This window comes from Callospermophilus lateralis, unplaced genomic scaffold, assembly GCF_048772815.1.
Source record: "Callospermophilus lateralis isolate mCalLat2 unplaced genomic scaffold, mCalLat2.hap1 Scaffold_1096, whole genome shotgun sequence".
NCBI classification, from domain to species: domain Eukaryota; kingdom Metazoa; phylum Chordata; class Mammalia; order Rodentia; family Sciuridae; genus Callospermophilus; species Callospermophilus lateralis.
In genome coordinates this window covers 37852-57968 of record NW_027511202.1, presented here as the reverse complement: position 1 = coordinate 57968, position 20117 = coordinate 37852, and the positions used below count along the sequence as shown (strand labels likewise).

General features: G+C 40.4%; 1 protein-coding gene across 1 annotated transcript in view; it reads right to left on the bottom strand.

The window, feature by feature from the left end:
* Positions 1-16174, bottom strand: part of LOC143640029 (arf-GAP with SH3 domain, ANK repeat and PH domain-containing protein 1-like) — a gene marked incomplete at its 5' end in the record, with an annotated part of 70909 nt that extends 54735 nt beyond the window's left edge. The window contains 6 exon segments of the mRNA XM_077108010.1: positions 1806-1892; positions 3245-3320; positions 11903-11988; positions 13438-13567; positions 15532-15581; positions 16100-16174. Coding sequence (XP_076964125.1) covers positions 1806-1892; positions 3245-3320; positions 11903-11988; positions 13438-13567; positions 15532-15581; positions 16100-16174 — 504 coding nt within the window.
* Between the last annotated feature and the right edge of the window lie 3943 nt (positions 16175-20117).

Here is a 20117-nt window from a genome sequence, read left to right as displayed (position 1 = left end):
ATGATGAGAACTCTCTGGTGGATACTCTCCTCTCACATTTAATCTAAGTTGTTAAAAATCATTAGCTTCTAAACATAGTTTGCAACAAGAGATAATAAAGAGCCATGTGAAAGGGACAGGTATGTTGTGAAAGATCAATTTTTCTTGTAAAACACTCTGGATATGCTGCTAATGGAAACTTACTTATTAATTTAGGGTAGAATTAAAACAAATCAAAACATCTGCTTTGCATCATGTACATATTCCTTTTGTTTGGAGAAAAACTTTTTCTTTATTAGCTTAAGCAGAATACATTAGTCTCTATGCAAAACAAAAAAGGGACTTTTTTTTTCAACAAAGTATCCATATATAGGAAGAGGTAATCCTGTTGAAAAAACAAAGATAGCAAGTGGTTAAGTGCATACCAGTAAGAATTCTCACTTTTCTCAAAGACACAATCTACCCAAGGCCTCCTTCCACTTGAGTCCTTCAACAGATTTCATACTGAGAAATCACTCAGGGAGGAGACATCTTCTCTAAGAAAGTGTGTGGTGGGAATGATTTTCAATCTGATGCTCAGGAAGGCCTCAGATCACAGGTGCAGGAAGTGCCTGAGACTGCTGAGTATAGATATTGCCTCAGAACACACGGATCTTCCTGGCCACCATGCCTTCACCACAGGTGAGCAGGTATTTTCACCTGAGAAAACCCCAAAGCATATAAAAACTGCATTGGAAAAGCAGAAGAACAGCAAGTTATATTCACTCAGCGAGGAAAACCTCCAGGGTTGCTGCATAGGCCCCGTGTGGCTGGTGCAGGGCTTCCCACATTTTAAGGATGGTTGCTTCATCTTTGTTCTGGACTCAGAAATTCCTTTCAGAAATTTTAGGAATTAGAAAATGTGAGAATGCTACTGTTGTGAGATAGCATGAGAAATTGACAATATAAAAAATGACTATTAATATTGCATTTGAATACTTAAATTCAATCCATAATAATCTCATAATATAAACAGGCACATTTGACTTTCTTCCATGTAACAAATGGTACTTATTTTTCAATTTTCCCTTATTATGAAATCCAACATTCAAGGTCCTTCATAATCAGAACTGAGTTTTTATCTCAGAAACCCACTGCTTATTCTTCCACCTACCCTGCCTCAAACTGTTTGCAGTCTCCTACCTCTGAGTTTCTCTCTGGCTGCAACCTACCTCCCAATAAATCCTGAATAGCACTGATACTGATTTAGATAATGAGTTCCTTGATGGAAGGGACTGCAGCTTAATACCTCAAACAGTGCTTGGTCCACAGTAGGTATTAATTGAATGGTTGAACAAATGATCTTTATAATTAAGGTTACTGCAGTCATCTAACATTTACCATGCAATGTATACTTTGTTTCAATATCCAAGGAACATTTTACCCAAATTTTTCTATTTATGGGGCAAAGCTTCTGTAGGATTCTGCCTCACAATATTTCCTTATTTCCCTGGCAAAATGAGACATGCCCCTTTGGCTGGATATAAGGTTTAGCAACATGGGGTGTACTGCCTTTCCTTCAAGGGCAGAATTAGAACTCTATGGAGTCACAGAATTATAGATCAGGGTATCTTTTTATATAATGGAAAGAAAATTAAAATAGAGTTTCTACACTGGGCATCACTGTAGGTGCACACTGGTCCCTCACATCTCTTTGTCCCCACAACCACCCTGGAAGGAAGCCATAAATGTGCCTGTTTTGCAGTGCAAGAAACAGAAAGGGTATCGGTAGCATAAGCAGCCTCACTTACACAGTTAGCCCTGCTGGGAACATATAAACCACCTACTTCTTTCTGATCAAGCTGAAGAGAGGATTTTATTAAATCTCGAAGTGCAGTGAGCTGTTTCTTTTCTTCATCCTGGGTCTGTTTTATCTATGAAAGAAAAAAATCACCTTCTGTTACTTATCATTTATACTTTTATGAGCAGAGTTTTATTTTATCCAAATATAGCACTCATCAAACAATTCAATGACACAGTAGATTTTCTTATTAGTCCTTCCTAAAGTCTTATTTTTGATATGAGAGGCATGGTCTTCTCATCCTAAGGCAGTACCAGTGAGTTCTGGAATTCATGAACAATGCACCATGCTGTCTTATTAAATAATACACCCAGGTGAGGCAAAACCCTGAAGCAGGAAAGTAAACTGATATAATGCTGAGATCATTGCTTCTAGCTTTTCAAAGTGTGGAGGTAGGAATACCACGATGGGATTAGATGGGCCAGAAGAGAAGCACACGGACAGCCAGGAATCCCATGGGCCAGTGTACAATGAAGGTTCATGCCATACCATGTGAGGACAAGAGACTCCTGCTTTTTAAAAACTCACTTGGAATTTAACTGTAATCTGAACCACATAAACTATTAAAAGAAAATAAATACTATGTGCTTTCAAAGTTATATTAAAAACATAGGTAGAAAATTCCTTATCTAAGACCAGAGTGTTTTTTTGTTTGTTTGTTTTTAGAATATTGGAATATATGCACAATATAATGAGATACTTTGAAGATGGGACACAAATATAAACATGAAATTCACTTTTATTTCACATATACCTTATAAACATAGGCTGAAGGTAATTTTCTACAGTATTTTTAGCACACCTACATTTTGACTGTGACCTGTCACAGGGTCATGTCAGTCAATGCCCCAAAAGTTTCAGATTTTGGATTCTGGATGTCTGGATGAGGGATGTTCAACCTATTTAAGGCATTATTTACAATGCCAAAATCTTATCCGAAGATATTTCCTCAGATTCATAAAATACATTCTTTTAATACTGCTTACAAAGAGCTTGTAATGAATTTGCCATTTATATGTTTATATTTAGCTTTTTTCCACAGAAAAGTTTTCCTTTTGGTTTAAGAAAGTGAAACACTGATATTTTGAAGGAAAAAAAAGCAAAATAAATCCATGACTCTGCTTACTCAGACAGTTATGTAATTTATATCCCTTCCATGGCCAAAAATTGTTCCTGAAGAACCGGCATTGAAATTTGAAGCTACGTAGTCCTGAACAGAGAACCATCTAGAACCAAAGGTTATATACTCCCCTTCCTGCTCCTCCTATGCATCCCAAAGATGCATAGGAGGAGTATCTGACCAGTGGTAATTGCTCTGAGCTAAACAGAAGGATCACTTACGCTTTTGATACCTTTCTCGAACAGATTTCAAATTTACTGATGTTTGCCACCAATTGAAATGCATGTATTGCAGGGAGAACTTACATTATATAAATCAGCAGTCAGTTTTTTAATGTACTGTTTCAATTTATCAGCTGTTTTCAAGCCATCTTGGAAGAAACTATAATACAAAACATTGGCAGTTTATCAGCAATGTAAAAAAAAGAACTATAATTACCTGAAAAATCTGAAAATTCAGACCCTTTTATTTACCTTCACAAAACAAGTATAAAACAAATTTCAGTATTTTGTAAAGATGCACACCACCAACAAATTATGGCTAGTATTTCACATCTGATATCATAGTCACTGCAAATTACTGCTGCAGTCCTCACGTGATTATTTCATAATGTGTCCACCCATCTACATGTAGAACAATTCCTCCTGGTTGAGCCACATTTAAATACAAGAAAGAAAAACATCTTCACTACTGGCATCCATGAAGTCAAAGTGGCCACCACGAACAGAGATGTGACTGGACTAGAGGGACAGGCAGGAGGGAGGTCAGAGTTCTTTCAGTCCCCCAGAGGGATCTGTATTCCAACACATGCTTAAAACAGAGGACTTCAAAGCAACAGTATAATGGACCTGGAAAACAGAATGTCAGCACATAGGTAGAAAGGCCTGAATCCTAACAAGAGCTAACGCCAACAGAATGAATGAAGCACTTCAATCTCATCCCTGTTGTTAAGAAGCATACATGGAGGAGAGAGAGCACAGGACTTACTCAGGTTGTTCACAAAGAGACAGACGACTGAGACTCAGGCCTCCCTGATTCGGCACCCTTGCCTGTCAACTACCAGAGGGAGACTTCCTACTGCAGGCAGAGCACACTCCCCTCAGAGGCCCAGTGTGGAACATCAGCTTAGTACAATAAGCTGCAGGACACTGGTATTTACGAATTCCACTGCTCTACTGGAAGCTTCTCTAATCATGCCCCTGCTGTCCATTATTTCTCCGTGGACTGTATCTGTTTTTCTGTCTCCCTACAGACAATGAGGACGATCTTATCTCCATATCACAGCCAGCCCTACACAATGCAGATACTCCACAAGTTCCTACAAATGAAGCAACAGCAAGATATTTTAGGGTACATTTTACACTTCCTCTCTACGTTCATTGCCAATAAGACGACCTATCAGAACTGGCCTTCACAGTGGTTTCTCAAGTTCTACAAGTGCCAGCATTTTTTTAAGGCTGAAATCTTTTGGTGGAAAAATTTTACCAAATTAAGAGAAACACTATTTTATAAAGTCTTCCAGCAAAAGGGACAGAGGGAATGACACTTTTTGGTCAACTATTTAACTGGAAAACATATTCAAGTCCTCATTTTCAGGTTTTCACCACATTCTACAGGGATGCAAGTGACACTTCTTCATACAGAATTAAAGAACTTCTATGTTATGTTCCTTGAATACTTTTCTGATTTTAACTTCTAATATTTTCCCTTAAAAACTTTAGGCTCCAAGCCAGGTGCAGGGGCACACATCTATGATTCCAGAGACTTAAGAGGCTGAGGCAGGAGAACTGTGACTCCGAGGCCTGTCTCGGCGACTTAGTGAGATTTTGTCTCAAAACAAAACCCTAAAGGACTGGGAATGCAGCTCAGTTGGATAAAGCACCCCTGAGTTTCATCCCTATTGCAAAACAAAACAAAAGCACCACCAATAAAACCAAAAAGCAATAAAATAAAAAAACAAAATTAACAACAAAAATTGTTGGCCTGCAGCCATGCCACACTATTTCCAGTTGCTTGTTTCTTCTCAACCCATGGCTGACGGTGAGGAATACGAACATGTCCATCACTGCAGGAAGCTCCACTGGATGGTGCTGCTCTATGAACAAGCAAACAGATCTGAGCCTGATGCAAAGAAAGTGCTATATCTACAGTGTGATCCCACTGATGTGCATACCAGGGATACCTAAGTTCAGTCATCTTTTGAGTGAGAAAAATGTGTGTTTTTTTCCCTTCAGCTTCATTTTCTAAAAACTTTCCCCTAAAACATGGCATATTACTGAAGCAAAAAAGATTAAATAATTGATGTTTAGTCTAGGAGGACATGTTGAAGCAAGTTCCTTGGAAAAAGTCATCTTAGCGCCAATTTCTAGTTTTGGAAACAGGAGCAGAAATGAAGGATGGGTTGCAGAGAGAACAAAATGACCAAGAGGGTCATGAGTAAAGCCATAAAGAGCAAATGCCAACATGCTGCCAACAACACTGTCCCTCTGGTGATTCCTTTCTTTGCATGCTTGATTCTCTCTCCTTGAGAAGACACAGAGCCACTACCTGTCAAATTTCAGAGGGCAGCAGCATCTCTCTTCCCCTCTTCCTCTCCACTGCAGTTGGCTGCAGTTCCAAGGAAATGCATGGGCTTGGGAAATAAGAAGCATGATGTCCTAGCTCTAAACCTTGCTAGATTTGAGTCCTGGGGCAGGGTAGTGGCCCTACATGAAGAGTGGCATGCTTACCTCCACAAGTGCACATTAACTTTGAGGAGCACTAGACAAGCTACTTACTACAGACAAATTGTTCTATCAACTGCGAAGTGAAGCACAAGTGTGAGCTCTGATTACCTATCATGGAATTTGACGTGCAAATCCTCCAAATGGAAGGAAATCACCTGTCTGGCACTTGTCTCAGCCATGTTCTCTGTCCATATTTACTGAAATATGATGAGATCTTCAGAAAATTGAGAATGATGACAACAGTCACAACAGCAGCTGGCATGAACTGAGATTTTCTCTGTGTCTGTCACTATTTTGCACCATGCAGGGAATACTTCTTTTTAAAAGTTTTATTATAGAACCAACCGTGTGATTAGAGCAGAGGAACCTTCAATCCTTCTTCTCCTCCCACCTATGGGGAGGGGAGTGGGGCTGGAGATTGAGTTTATTACCAGTGGCCAATAATTTAATCAAGCATGTCACGTATTGGGGCTTCCAAAAAATTCCCTAAATAGATGTATTCAGAGAACTTCTGGGTTAGTGTAGGAGAGCAGCATACCCAATTCCATGGGGACAGAAACTCAGGACCCTTTTGGATCTCACCCTATGTGCCTCTCATCTACCCTGGTCACTTGTGTCTTTTATAATAAGTCAGTAAGTTAAAAAAACAAAATTTCACTGCAACTCAACACAATAGGTAATCATCACTAGTCCTTATATAGGAAATGGAGATGATCACTTGGCCTGGGAGAGTTCTGGAGAGCCCTGGAGATAATGTGCTTATCACAACAGGCACAGACATGTAGTTCAACATGTGACAGTCCCAGGCCAAAATGAGCTTCATTAGTTTTCTGACCTTAGAGAAGACAAGACTGGCTTCACAACTTAATCAAGCAGCTTGAGATACATATCACCACATTTTAATGATACAGGATGCTAAGAAAATTTAAGTTGCCAGCTGATGGGCACAGGGACCTCATATTTACACTGACAGGCTATAACACACCCACAGCCCAAAGTGCAAAGCCATGTTCATCTAATAGGGATATCTGTCCACTGGTAGAACAATCTCCAGAAAACAAATCAGAGCCTTAGCATCCAGAGTCCCTATGTCCTTCATTTTTAGCCTACTTAATTGTGTCCAAACAGCAATGGGGAAGGAAAACCAAGCAAAACAAGAGTGTCTCCCTGATCCTCTGGTCAGATTCTGTTTGAGTTGGCCTAGAAAGAAATGCTGTTTGACTAAAGGCTGAGAACACCTATTTTCCAACCTACCAAACAAATTAAACAATGAAGTGACTAGCCCTCACCAGACCTGAAAGCCTGGTCTCCCAGCCTCAGGCTCTGAGTCAAGAACTAATTCCCTGCCTTCCAGGTAACAGGGTGACTTCCTTCCAGACATACTCCGCACATCTGCGACACCAATGAGCTTGAACATACAGCACTAACTCAGATCCAAGTGGCACTCTTGAACCCACTCCTGGAAATCAAGCCTTAAAAACGTGGATGTCTAGGCCCAATCCCAAGCTTACCAAATCAAGGTTTTCTGGCATGCTGTCTAGGAGCATGTACTCTGAAGCTGGAGACCTGGGTTTAAGATTTGGTTCCATTACTTTCTAGCTATAAGTTTTGTGAGGGTAAGTTGTTTTATAGTTTTTTTAATTTCATTTTTCCCCTCGAGATAAAATTCATATAATAAATTTCAGTTTTAAAGTGCCCTATTCAGTAGTTTTTAGTATATGTGCAACATTACGTAACCATCGCCACAAATTCCAGGACTTCCATCACCCTCCAATGTCCTGTGCACAGCAGTGTCCACCACTTCCTCCCTTCTCCTCTGCCCTTGCAACCATGAAATCTGCTGTTTGTCTCTATGGATCTACCTTTTCTAGACATTTTACACAGAATCGTACAATATGTGGTCTTGTGTGTCTTAAGCACGTTTCAAAGATCCATCTCTGTTATAGCATGCATTGGTACTTCATTCTCTTGTACGGCTGAATACAACTCCCTTGTGTGGTGACATCAAATTTGTTGAACCATTCATCAGCTGATGGATATATATATAATCTTTCTATTTTTATTACTTTAATTACAGGGCTGTAGTGGGTGTGGTGTCTCACTGTGTTTTTTAAAATATGTTCTTTATTTATGTTAGTTGTGAACGAACCTCCTTATTTATTTTTTATTTATGGTGCAGAGGATCAAACCCAGTGCCTCACACATGCTAGGCAAGTGCTCTGCCACTGATCTATAGCCCCAGCCCCTCACTGTGATTTTGATCTGCATTTCCCTAATGACCAATGATGTCAAGCATCTTTTCATGTACTTTTGGGCTGTTTTTCTCTCTCTCTTTTTAAACATAAAATAGAAATTAACTTTATTTCTCTGGAAGAAGTAGATATTGATAGCTGGAGCAGCAACTCTGGCCACAGAGGCTGGTGGGAAAACATGGATGGAACAGGGGAAAATGGGTCAAACAGCACTGGTGTCCCTCAGGAAAGCTGCCTCCTTGGTCTCTTCCCAATCCTGGGGCCTTTGGCCCTGGTCTTTGCCATAAGATGGTCTGGCACCCTTTCTCTGTTTCCTGAACCATGTTGGGCTATTTTTCCAGGCACAAGATTCTAAGATCGAACAAGCCCCATAACGTGTCCATGGTAAGATCACAAGTCACATTCTTCTGGCACCCCCAAATGTCTGCCGGGGCTCTCTAGAAGAGTGCCGAGTCCTTATCGTTTCCCAGGTGTTGACCCATCTTTGGGCCAACACATCCTCCTGCCCAGGACACACATACTCCAGTCACAGGCCCCATCAAAGACTAGAGGCAGAGGCAGGTCACACACTGCCTGAGGAGGCAGCCCCCAGCCTATTATGGGGCTCCTGCTCACCTCCTAGCTGGGGCACTGAGTTCTGAACCAGAGTGTGCAGGGATAGCGTCTGGTGAGAGAAATGGGCAAAGCAGAATCCAAAGCCTTCTGCTGCCTTGGCCTCGCTCTGCCCCCTGGGAGCAGCAGGTCCTCCAGGCCTGGTGGGGAGTGTCTCCTACCCTTGTCCCATGGATGGGCTCAAGGGCTTCCTTCAGAGCAGACTCTTGCTCTCCAGATGCCTTTGAGTGCTTGTGATGGGCAGGACCGCTGGAGCCCAGCAGTGGGCAGCCGGCTTGCTCCGGGTTATCTGTGTATCTCTTTTAGAAAAATGGCTATTCATAATCTTTGCACATTTAAAAAATTGAGTTGTCTTGTTGAATTCTTTCTACATTCTGTATACTGGATCCTTATCAAATAGTGGTTTGCAAATATCTTCTCCCATTCTCTAAGCTGTCTTCTCATTTTCTTGACAACATCCTTTCATAAGCCAAAGTTATAAATTTGGGAGTCCAGTTCTTTCTTTGGTTTTCTGTGCTTGCTATGTCTATATTGACACATTTTTTTTGGATATCTATCAAATGAATGAACAAGACTTCCAGCGAGTTCTTTATCCTTTTTGTGCTATATTTTCTGACTGCTCTGAATAGGAAATGAGAAAATGCATGTAGAGAATTCTGGAAAGGCTATACACCCTGGCCTATAAAATAAGCTCTTGGCAAATGTCACGTTTTATTACTGTTTGTAAGATGAAGGATAATAGAGCAATGTTTGTAAAAGCTCTTGACTGTGCAGATTATAGTGATAACCCAGGTGGTATAAAGGGAGTAGGTGAGCAAGAGGATGTGTTTGTTTTGAGAGCAGCACATTACCAACCATGCTGGTGTTTGAAGTAAGGAGTAATTAGAGTGGGTGAGCTGAAATGGGTAAGAAAAAGTCAAGAGCTCTTTCCTCCTCCCTTTATTTCTTCATTGTTGTAGCTGCATCCACATTACGGTGTCATGACACATGAGGTATTGCCTTGCAAATTCACTCTTGAGTACCGGCTGATGCTGTATTGAAAATGATTTGGGAACTGGAATAAATGCTCAGAAGAAGAAAGTTTTAAAACAAAAATCTGAGTAGAGAATGCTTTATAGATCCACAACATGCCTATTAGGAGTTCTGAGGGACTGGCTAAAGTAGGAAAAAAATAAAATGCTCCTTGAAAGAGAACCCCCACCCTGGCATCTTGCTATGATGGAACTCTAGGTCCAATCATGGGATAACTTATAGTTGAATTTCAGTATAACCCAGTTCTACCATGAGGTCTTAGAACTGCACACAAGGTTCTTCACGTGCAGAGTTCTTCTTCTGCTCATACTTCTCTGTCCTAGGGGAAGACTTTCTCACCAGAAAAAGTCAGCCATCCTAGTCCAATAGTGAGTACCACTACCTCCTCCAGGGTACAGTGACCCACCTTCTCAGCCTTCCTGGCCAAAAATGTCTCCTTTTTGTCTCCTTTTATGTCTATGTCACCAGTTACTGTTTAGAATCACTGCTATTTCTAATGTGCATGACCTAATTCCTGTACCAGACAATTAAGTCCCAAGAAGAGAACCCTTATTTAATTTCTTCCCCAGAACCCAGCAAAGTAGCTGGCCTTTGGTAGGAGATTGATTAATATTTCTGAGCAGGGAGAAGCAAAGAATAAAAGAGTAAAGGGAGGACACATTAGCTAATACAAGTTAGGGTTGCTCTTCTCATCTTTGCTAATAAGGCTATAATGTGTGTATTTTACAAAGCCTCTTATATTTGGAAAACTCATGTTTGTGTAGCTCAAACTCTCATTCAGGCTTAGAAAATCTGAGATCAAAAAGATTTCTAAAATCAGGTTAAATCAGATTTGCTACCAAAGGGTTGCAATTCAGAAGATCTAGAGATTCACTTATTTTGGCAAAAGTTTCAAATCAATGTTTCTTAATAAAATTGAAATTGATGAGAGATGAAAAATTCCACCCAAAACTAAAATCAGGGATCACCACAATATCCTTCCAAGTTTCATAATTGTCCTACTCCACTACTAAGTCAAAAGGAAGTTCCTAGTCTTTAGTAAGAGCCTTCATCGGTCAAGTCAAACACTATCCTATAAATGTGGAAGCTATTTCCACTTAAATATATGCTTTTAATTTTTGATACACATTTATACGAGGGTAGAATTTTTTGAAAAAAGAAAAAAAGTTACCAAGTTAAATTTATGTAAATAACAATGTGATCATTAAAAAACTTTTCCAAAAGAGAGACATCCCAACAACAAATATATTACACATCCTCAAAAGAACCCTGAGTGGTACTACAAACCTTACCCCAACTTGACAGATGAGGACACTGAGGTTTGGTGAAGAACCTGATAGTGAAGGACCTGATCACGTGTCCCCGGCCACAGGGTCAGAACTTGATCTAATCTACTACATGACTTGAGCCTTATGCTGTTATCATAAGATTAATGCTGACCTCCCTAAATGTTTCAATTGTATATAAAGATCTGTCTAGATAATGCTACTATTAAAAGGAATAAGAGATCAAAGGGAATTATGTATTTAATGTTTTGGAGAGTAGGCATTGTAACCTAGTCCAAATGACCTTGACATTATTCTACTCATAAATTTATATCAGAGCCATCTGGACCACTTTGGAAAGGTCCTTGCCCTATCTTCTCTATAATTTTTACCAATTAATACCAGACTTTAATAGTAACTGGCACATTTTCACATAACACTCTTCCTGAAAACTCATGCAAGTTAACCCAACAAGTAAAGAGAAAGTAAACAGATGTGCTGCCAGAGAATCGTGAGAAGAATAAAAAGGCAGCCCTACAATGCAGACAAACAAAAGTAGAGCCAGCATACAACAGTGGATGTCTCTCAGAACATAACACCATTTCATAGAAATCTATGTTCAAATGAAAAGTATCTTCATGCCCAAAGCAGTCGATTTCACTTATTTAGATGATGAGAAAACACCCAAAACAAATCCAGGTGGGAATACATGGTGTAAATGACCCTCTGACAGTAAAATGACAAGTACGGGAGGAAAAGGGGTCATCGAAAGGCCCCCATTGGGACAGGACTCGTGTGTCTCTGAAACAGGCTGCAAAGGCTGGCCTGCAAGTTCAGCATGTCAATGGAAGACAGTGTGTCAAGTGACCAGTCAGTTGTTCCATTTTGAGCTATTAATTTATATAAAACTCTGAAGATAGAACACAACACCATTTCTTGTCCACTGAGCTGTGGAATATCATTATATAGTTATATACAGCCCTAAATGAAGGAAAAAAAAAGCCAAGAAAACCAATGAAGCAAAGGGGACTTCCCTGGGTTACGGGCTAAGGCTATGACTGCAATGATCTAGTTACTTGCACTGTGCGTGATAATACTTTATAAGATTTTGCAGCAGATCCACACCCTTTTTGGTCTTGATTTTGTTGACTTTAATGAGATACTGTGGAGATAAAAGAGAATTTTATGTTGCTAATTTCAGGCAGGGTTCTTAAATCATGGGTTCAGGTGGCAAACCACCACACTGGGCTACACAAGTCAAAGAGCCTCAGTGGCTTCAGACAAGGTGAGCTTGATTTGGGGAATGAGGATTTGGCACAGTGACAGAGAGTGTAAAACAGATTAGAGCATTAGCATTTTATAAATTTTCACAATTAGTTTACTAGACAAGTGGAAATAAAACACAGCAAAACATTCTAGAACAGCTAAGCATTCCCCCTCGGTGCAATGCATTTCAGACTTATAGTTCACGTGCTCCTGAAAGACAGCTCTGTGCAGAAAACAGGAGTCCCTTCAAGAAAAGTGACACTGGGTGCAGTGGCGCACACCTGTAATCCTAGCTACCTGGGAAGTTGAGGCAGGAGGATCACAAGTTCAAGGCCAGACTGGGAAACTTAGTGAGATCCTGTCTCAAATAATAAAAATTTTAAAAAGCTGGAGTCTTGTTCAGTGCTAGAGTACTTGCCCAGGATGTTCGAGGCCCTGGGTTCAATCCCTAATATTACCCCTGACATCTGCTTAAAAAAAAGAGAGAGAGAAAAGAAACATGCCATAAAATACCAAAACTTATAATCCAAAGACATGAATCAAAAAGAATTCTTGTAACTTAAAAATGAAAATAATAATAATAATAATCTGTTATTAATTCATGTAGTTAACTAAACAGCACTGGTTCTGATTTTCATTACTAGCCAAGATTTTTCTATTGACATTGTTTCTTGCTTACTTTGTTTTATCATAGAAAAGATTTCATGATCAAACAAATTTAAGGAGTCAAATGTTTACAAGGAAGAAAACACAAAAGAAAATTCAGGAGAGAAAAACTTGAAATGAGAAATTTTTCCATTTTAAATATTTTCCAAAAACTGCAAAAGCATCTCTATTACCCGGAAGCAGCCAGCATTAGAACAGGTTAGAACAGGCTGAGGTCAAGCAGAGCTAGTGTCTGGTGGGGACTCAGTTGGAGAATCACTGCTCTAAGCTTAGGCAGCATGCTCTTGACTGCATGTTTTTCATAAACTCAGACTTCCTCAATGACTCCTTCATTTCAGTCTTTCCTTCATTCCAACTGAATTCATGGTTAAGAAAAGCATGCTCTAAATTTTTAATGTCATCAGTGTTACCTCTCACCAAAATTTATCCCCCGAATCACTCACTCACAAGCAACATTAAGGTTCTCACCAAAGAATCCTGTTTTGGCTTAAAGAGACCCATAGGACCAAGGCTCAAAATATGAGACAACAGGGCAATGATGGATCCCAAAAGGCTTGGAGAAAAACGGAGATTAGAATCCTTAGGAAAGAGTCCCCTCCTCTAATGCCCCAACAGCCTGCTGACTGGCAGGATGCTAGTTACCAAGCTCCAGGCCAGAGATGGAAAAGTCCATTCCTACCTCACACATTTGGAGCTGAAACAGGCGCCTTTCCTTCTCCATTTCTTCGGCAATCTCAGCTCCTGTTATCTCGGTGTGGATCATCCTGTGCTGTTTTGCATGCTCTCTTTTTTCCTTTTCAATTTTTGTACTATAATAAAAGCAGATATAATTTTTTTCCAAACACATTCATGCACAAAACCAAGAGTGAATCCTTCTGGTTTATTAATTCTATCAAATGTACCAGTCTGATGGGGGTTGATGATAACAGGGGTGGCTTTGTGTGTGGAGTGGGGCAGAGAATATATTGGAACTCTCGGTACCTTAAGAAGTAGGTAATTTTCATATTATTTAACAAGCGAGGATCATTAAAACATACTTTACTATTCTAGCTCAAGATCACAACCTAAAAAAAAAATACTGAAGTCTGTGATCTAACCATTGTGTTTCACTGCCTCCTGGGTGCTAAACAGAAGACTGTGAACTGGGGATAGTGGCATACACCTATAGTTCCAGTGACTCAGGAGGCTGAGGCACTAGGAAGGCAAGTTTGAGGCCAGCCTCAGCAACTTAGGGAGACACCGTTTCAAAAACAAAACAGAACACAAATAACGACAAAAAGGACTGGGGATGTAGCTTAGCGGTAAAGCACCCTGGTTTCAATCCCTAGTGAGGATAGCAGGGGGAGACAATAGAAAATGTCCAGGCTTTTTTGGTTATTTGGAAGGTAATAATAGATTCTCTGTGTGTACGTAAAAGTCATTTTGTTTTCTGTGATGTAAACAAATGAGACCTATTACACAAAAGAGACAATTTGTTTTTTTTCCTTCCTGCACCACAAGAAAGAAATCGACCTATTTGGGAAAGTAATTATTTGAAAAGAATTTATTTAGCTGGGTGTGGTGGTGCACACCTATAATCCTGGTGACTCGGAAGGTGGAGGCAGAGGATTTCAAGTTCAAGGCTAGCCTCAGCAACTTAGCAAGAGCTTCTCTCAAAACAAAAAGGACTGGAGATGGAGCTCAGGAGTAAGTGTCCATGTTCAATCACCAGTGCAAAATAAATAAGTTAAAAAAATAAATAGAAAGAAAGAAAATAATTTATTTAAATTATAAAAACAAAAACCTTCCTCAAGGTCATATAACTGAAACCCACTGAACTCACTATTTGAATTTTTGTGAGTGTCCATGACCCACTTTTCATACAGAAAGAAATGGCCCATAGCATTGGTCAACCATTGTTACAGCCTTTTGGTTCCCAGCTGCATTTTTAGCTGTTCATGCACAGAAGCATCCCTAGGATGGCAAGTGCCCAACAATGCACTTGTTACATAATCAATTACAAAAGTAGCTTGGGAAACAGGCTTAGTCCTGAACTTGTTCTTCTTTTGCTTCTCTTTTCATTCCGCTGCTATTGCTGCCTTCCAGAAATGTCTTTATTCTCTTATGTTTACAGTTACCCAACTTTACAGCCAAGAAATTTATTAAAAGCTTTAAAATACACACATCTCCCACCCTATTCTACTGCCTGATATTACAAATTTCCCAGAGTAGTAACAAAGGGCCATGGTGCAATACCTATGGTATAAACACCAGCCAGGCAGCATGCAAAGTGCTCACTTCCCTAATCCCTCCCTCTGGTCTCACCCCAATGCCCATGTTCTGCTGCTTAGGCTCTGGGGTAGACAGAACTGGAGTGAATGCCAGCTTGATGGCTACCAGATTGTGTTTTTCTTTTTCTTTCTTTTTTTCTTTTTGGTGGTGCTTGGGATTGAACGTGGGTACTTTACCACTGAGCTGTATCTCTAGCCTTTTGGTAAATTTTTTATTTTGAGGCAGGATCTTGCTAAGTTGTTGAGGCTGGTTTCAAACTTGCAATTCTCCTGCCTCAGCCTCTGGAGTTGCTGGGATTACAGGGGTGCACCACTGGGCCTGGCCATAACTACTTTTAAACTAGGTCAGCACCCCCAATTTAGGTCTTCCAAGGGCATACTAAGTGTTTTGTTAAGAAGATATTAGGGGCTCTAGCCTTTTCCCAGTTACTTTCTTATGAAAACAAACAAACAAAAAGCACCAATACCCAAAACAAAAACAAAACAAAACAAAAAACACTTACAACTTTGTCTCATAATCTTTCCAGGCTTTGTCAAATGGCTTCTTGAGATCCTTAGAAAAGAGAGAGAGAAAAAAAACCTGAATTCTATTTATTTCTGCTTAAAAAAAAACAAATAATTTTGAAATAACATTTTAGCAAAAATGACCTCTTTTATGGGCCATTTGAAACTTTTCCCAAGAGGCTGGGTGCACATTATACCACTTATTACACACAGAAGCCTGACAGGGAGGCAAGGTGGGTGTTCCTGATTATGCTGCCCCAGAGTGGGACCCAGAAATTCCAAGAGGTTGGTCAGTCGTGGACACACTGGAGGAGCCAACACAGGCCCACCGACTGAGGCACTCACAGATCTCCTGAAAGTGCCTACTCTCGTTCCTCTCTCTCTCTCTACCCTGTATCAAGCAGCACATCATTTCCAACGATCGTTTTTTGAAGAACATTATTTTAATGCTAAAAATGTTCAGAGTACCTCTCAAGTACAAGTACTATTATGATCTTAACAGGAAAAAAAACTATCAATCCTTCCAGTTAAAGTGAAAATCAAAAGTTTGGAATTCTGGACACTTACTACTTTGACTCCCTTTAGGTCTCCTTTTAACAAGGAATCCAAGGTGAAGATCACATTGTGGCTCCGACCCTGGAGCTGAAAATCAAAACAAAGGAAAGATGGAAGACAGTTAAAAAAAACAGCAGCACATAAGACAATAAAACCAGCTCTTGCTGACTGAGCATTTCTCACACACGGGTTCAGGAAGGCTCTGGAAGGCTGCGGCGTGTGTATCACCTCACAGAACCTACAGGATGTCTCCCTGGGGAGGTGGCACAACCACTGCCACTTGGCACTGAGAAATGGGGATGGAAGTGGCATGTTGATGAAAGTGCAGCCCCCACAGGGGAGCAGGTTTTTCCCAATGCTCTGAGGCAGTGGCCTGGGGCTCTTTCCTTTAAAGGTACAGGGAGAGTCTGAAAGGAGATGGTGCTGCTGCTCAGCTGAAGAGAAGAGCAACAGAAGAACGGGGGGTGGGGGACAGTGAAAGAAGCAGCAGTACAAGGACAGAGAAGAGGTTATGACCTGGTCTCTTTAAGAAGCCTCCTGGTACCCTGACGACATCAGTTTTAGTGACCTAGAAATGAGGCTGCGGGGATCCGCAGGACCAGATTACTGAAGGAAAGGCCTATGGATCTCCTCACTCAAGAAACATTCCCACTCAATCTGTGCTCATCAGTCTGTCTACCTGTCTGTTCACCTGCCTGTCCATCACTCACTGAACACCGACTCTGGGCCACACACTACACTAGAAACTAGGTGGTCCTGGGGATTGAGCCCAGGCACTTTGCTGGGCCCAAGTGCTTGATGAGTAAGATGATCAGCTGGATGTTGTTCCTGCCTTTAAGGGATCTGTGCTCCAAGGGCAGGGGGTGGGCGGAGCCAAGGCCGCCACACACTGCCATGCATGTGGCAAGACGTGGGGAATGTGGTGGGAGAAGGACTAACTCTGACCCGAAGGGGCTCTGTGCAGACCCTCTGAACCACATCCACAGTGTGGGGTGTGAGATCTGACTGAGCAGATGTGTCAACCGAGGCAGTGAGAAGTGCTGTTCACGCCCTGGTAACCCAGAAAGTGCTGAATGTGTTTATTTTTTAAATGTCATGGGGATGCTAAATGAGTAAGGCAACGTGGGAACACAGCAGGGCTGGGAAAGAGAAGACATTTCCTTTGGCTCTGAACTTCCCCCTGATGCTTTCCTGTTGTTCTCAGCCCAGGCTTCCTGCAGCTCCTAAGTCACTCTAACCCTTCACTCTCCCTGAACCCCGACTAGTTTTACACACAAGTGCAAGTGGTGGAAACGACCACTTTTCCTTCTCTTAGTGCAAAGACAAAGAGTCCTACCAAGACAATTCTGTCCAAGTGCTTCTGCCACTGTGTGTGCAGAGAACAGCCTGAGGGCTACAGGCTAAGCTGAGTCCACGTGTTCTGTGAGGGTTCAGGGCATTGGTTTTTGGGAAGTAGGGCAAAAAGCCCACTTAGATTTTATAATCGTCTGTGGCCCTCCAAATGGCCACAGTATATAAATGGTATTACATGTGGAGAACAATGAGGGGGGAAACTTCCAAAAAAGCTTTTTGGGGAAAAAGACGAAGGGTACAGGTAATGATGTTAAAAAATAAATAAATGAAGTTGAAAAACATTGCCTTCGGCGTGAGAGGGAAGAAATAAAGATTAACAGGACTTGTCTTCTACCCGAAATGGGCAACTTGTTCCGAGTTCTCAATTCCATTCCTGGGGTGTAAGTCCCCAGCCCACCATCCCACAGACTGTAGAAGTTTGTGTGGATGGTGGGTCAGTGAGGCTGGGGCTTGCCCTGCCCTCCACTACTCAAGCCAGAATCTACCTTTTCCCCATTCAAGAAGATCCCCATGTGATTTTTCTTCAAAGTACTCTTCCTTAAACACTTGTGTATGAATGCTTCACCTGTTGGCTATCGCCCCCATTTTCAGAACACTGCCTAGCACTGAGGGGTCGGACGAGAAGGACTTGCAGAAGGCAGGTAACATATCATGTGGGCACCAGGATATTTTCGATAGGGCTGTTAATTCTGATAGAAAGTGAAGGGCCCACCAATGAGCGCTGGCTAACACATTATGGAACTTTTAAACAGCCATAAAAATAAGAGAGTTCTTTATGATTAACTTTGGAAATCTGTCCATTATTACTAAAAGGAAGGTATAAAACAGTTCTTAAGGTGCATACAGATTTTTAAAAAAATTTTTAGTTACAGATGGATGCAATATCTTTATTTTGTTTATTCATTTTTATGTGGTGCTGATGATCAAACCCAGTGCCTCACATGTGCGAGGCAAGTACTGCCACTGAGCCACAACCTCAGCCCCAAGGATTTTTATAAGAGAAGGAAATGTCTGCGCTTAACTTATTTTTGAATCATGCACAGAATTTTATTTTATTTTTATTTTTTGGTACCAGGGATGAAACTCAGGGACACTTGACCACTGAGCCACATACCTGGCCCTATTTTGTATTTTTATTTAGAGACAGGGCCTGAATTGCTTAGCACCTCACTTTTGCTGAGAATGGCTTTGAACTCGAGATCCTCCTGCCTCAGCTTCCCAAGAAGAGCTCGTTACTACAACTTTATCATTACAGGAAAGGAACTGGTTTGGAAGTTGAATAAATGAGAATAGAATTTTAGTAAAATGAAATCAGTTATCTGCTGATATAAGTTCCTCCCAGGAATTAAAACTGGGCAAAGTTACAGAGTGGGAGAGGGGACTTTTGCATTAAAAAAAAAAAATGTTTGCAATGTAACATATTGTTAGTTTAAAAAAAGGTAAAAATTTAAAAATATGAAAAGAATACAACTATAAATGTTTTTAAACTTATTATCCTAAATTATGGTTTTCATCCATGCCTCAAATACCTTGTGAAATGAAGAAAAAAATACATTGTTATTGCTATCTTGAAATGAAAGCTGTATTACAAACCAACAAAGAAATTAGTGCTGAATGTGATAGTTGTTCTAAAGAAAAAGTCCCTTCAAAGTCCTGTACTGACTACAATAGCAACCTTTTATGTCACCACTGTGGTCAGGCATGGGGTGTGGATGTAGTTGCACTGATTGAAAAGCTCAAGAATTAAGAATTCTTGGCGGAATTCTTGGTATTCTTTTGTTGGCATATATACACATATTCTTGGGGACTAATTAAAAAAACCCACTTTTTTATGTATTATAAGTCAGAATATTCTCAGTGATTGACTAGCCTATTAAAAGGCCACAGGAAAATATTTAAAAACTTACAAACTTTTTCCACCTTACATCTCAGGAAAAAATAAGTTTATTTTTAAAAACTGACAAAGAAGGTTGTCTTCTATGACAAGTACTAGCAACCCCCTGCGTGCCATTATAAAAACACAAAGACAGAGAGGAAGCAGACCAATCTCAACAGACTTTAAAAGCCTTTCAAATCCACTGTGGAATTATTCACCATTCATGTTAATAAAATTCTACTGATTCTTCTATTCCCATTCACTCAACTTCCAAACCAACTCCTTTCCTATAACAATAATGCTGAAGTAACAAGTTCTGTGCAGGATTCAAGTCTGAAAGAAGTCTTAAAGGAGTACCACTTTTTCCAGTTTATTAATCAAACAACATTTTAAAAACAATTTCAGGAATGATGTTTAGGTATGGTAAATATGTTTCCTTTCCCCCCAAAATTACTATTTAAATTTCTTTCCTCTGCCAATACAGCCAGCCTAACTAGAAAACGGAAATAAATCAGACAAAGGGAGGCTGAGGTCTATCCTTCATTATGCAAGATGGAACCTGTTGAAGAAATAATTGTAATTAAAATTAGTGGTAATAAAAATAACCATTTTCTTCTCAGAACTGCTCAATGCTGACAGATATTATACAAACAGCCCCCACAATCCCAGCCACTGAAAAAGACTTCATAAAAATTTTCCTCTAAGTACACAAACTTAAAATATAGTCTGCCTTGATTTAGTTCTTCACCCTCTTATTCAGCTTTACCACATTTGGAACAATCCTGTTGGCTTACTGATACA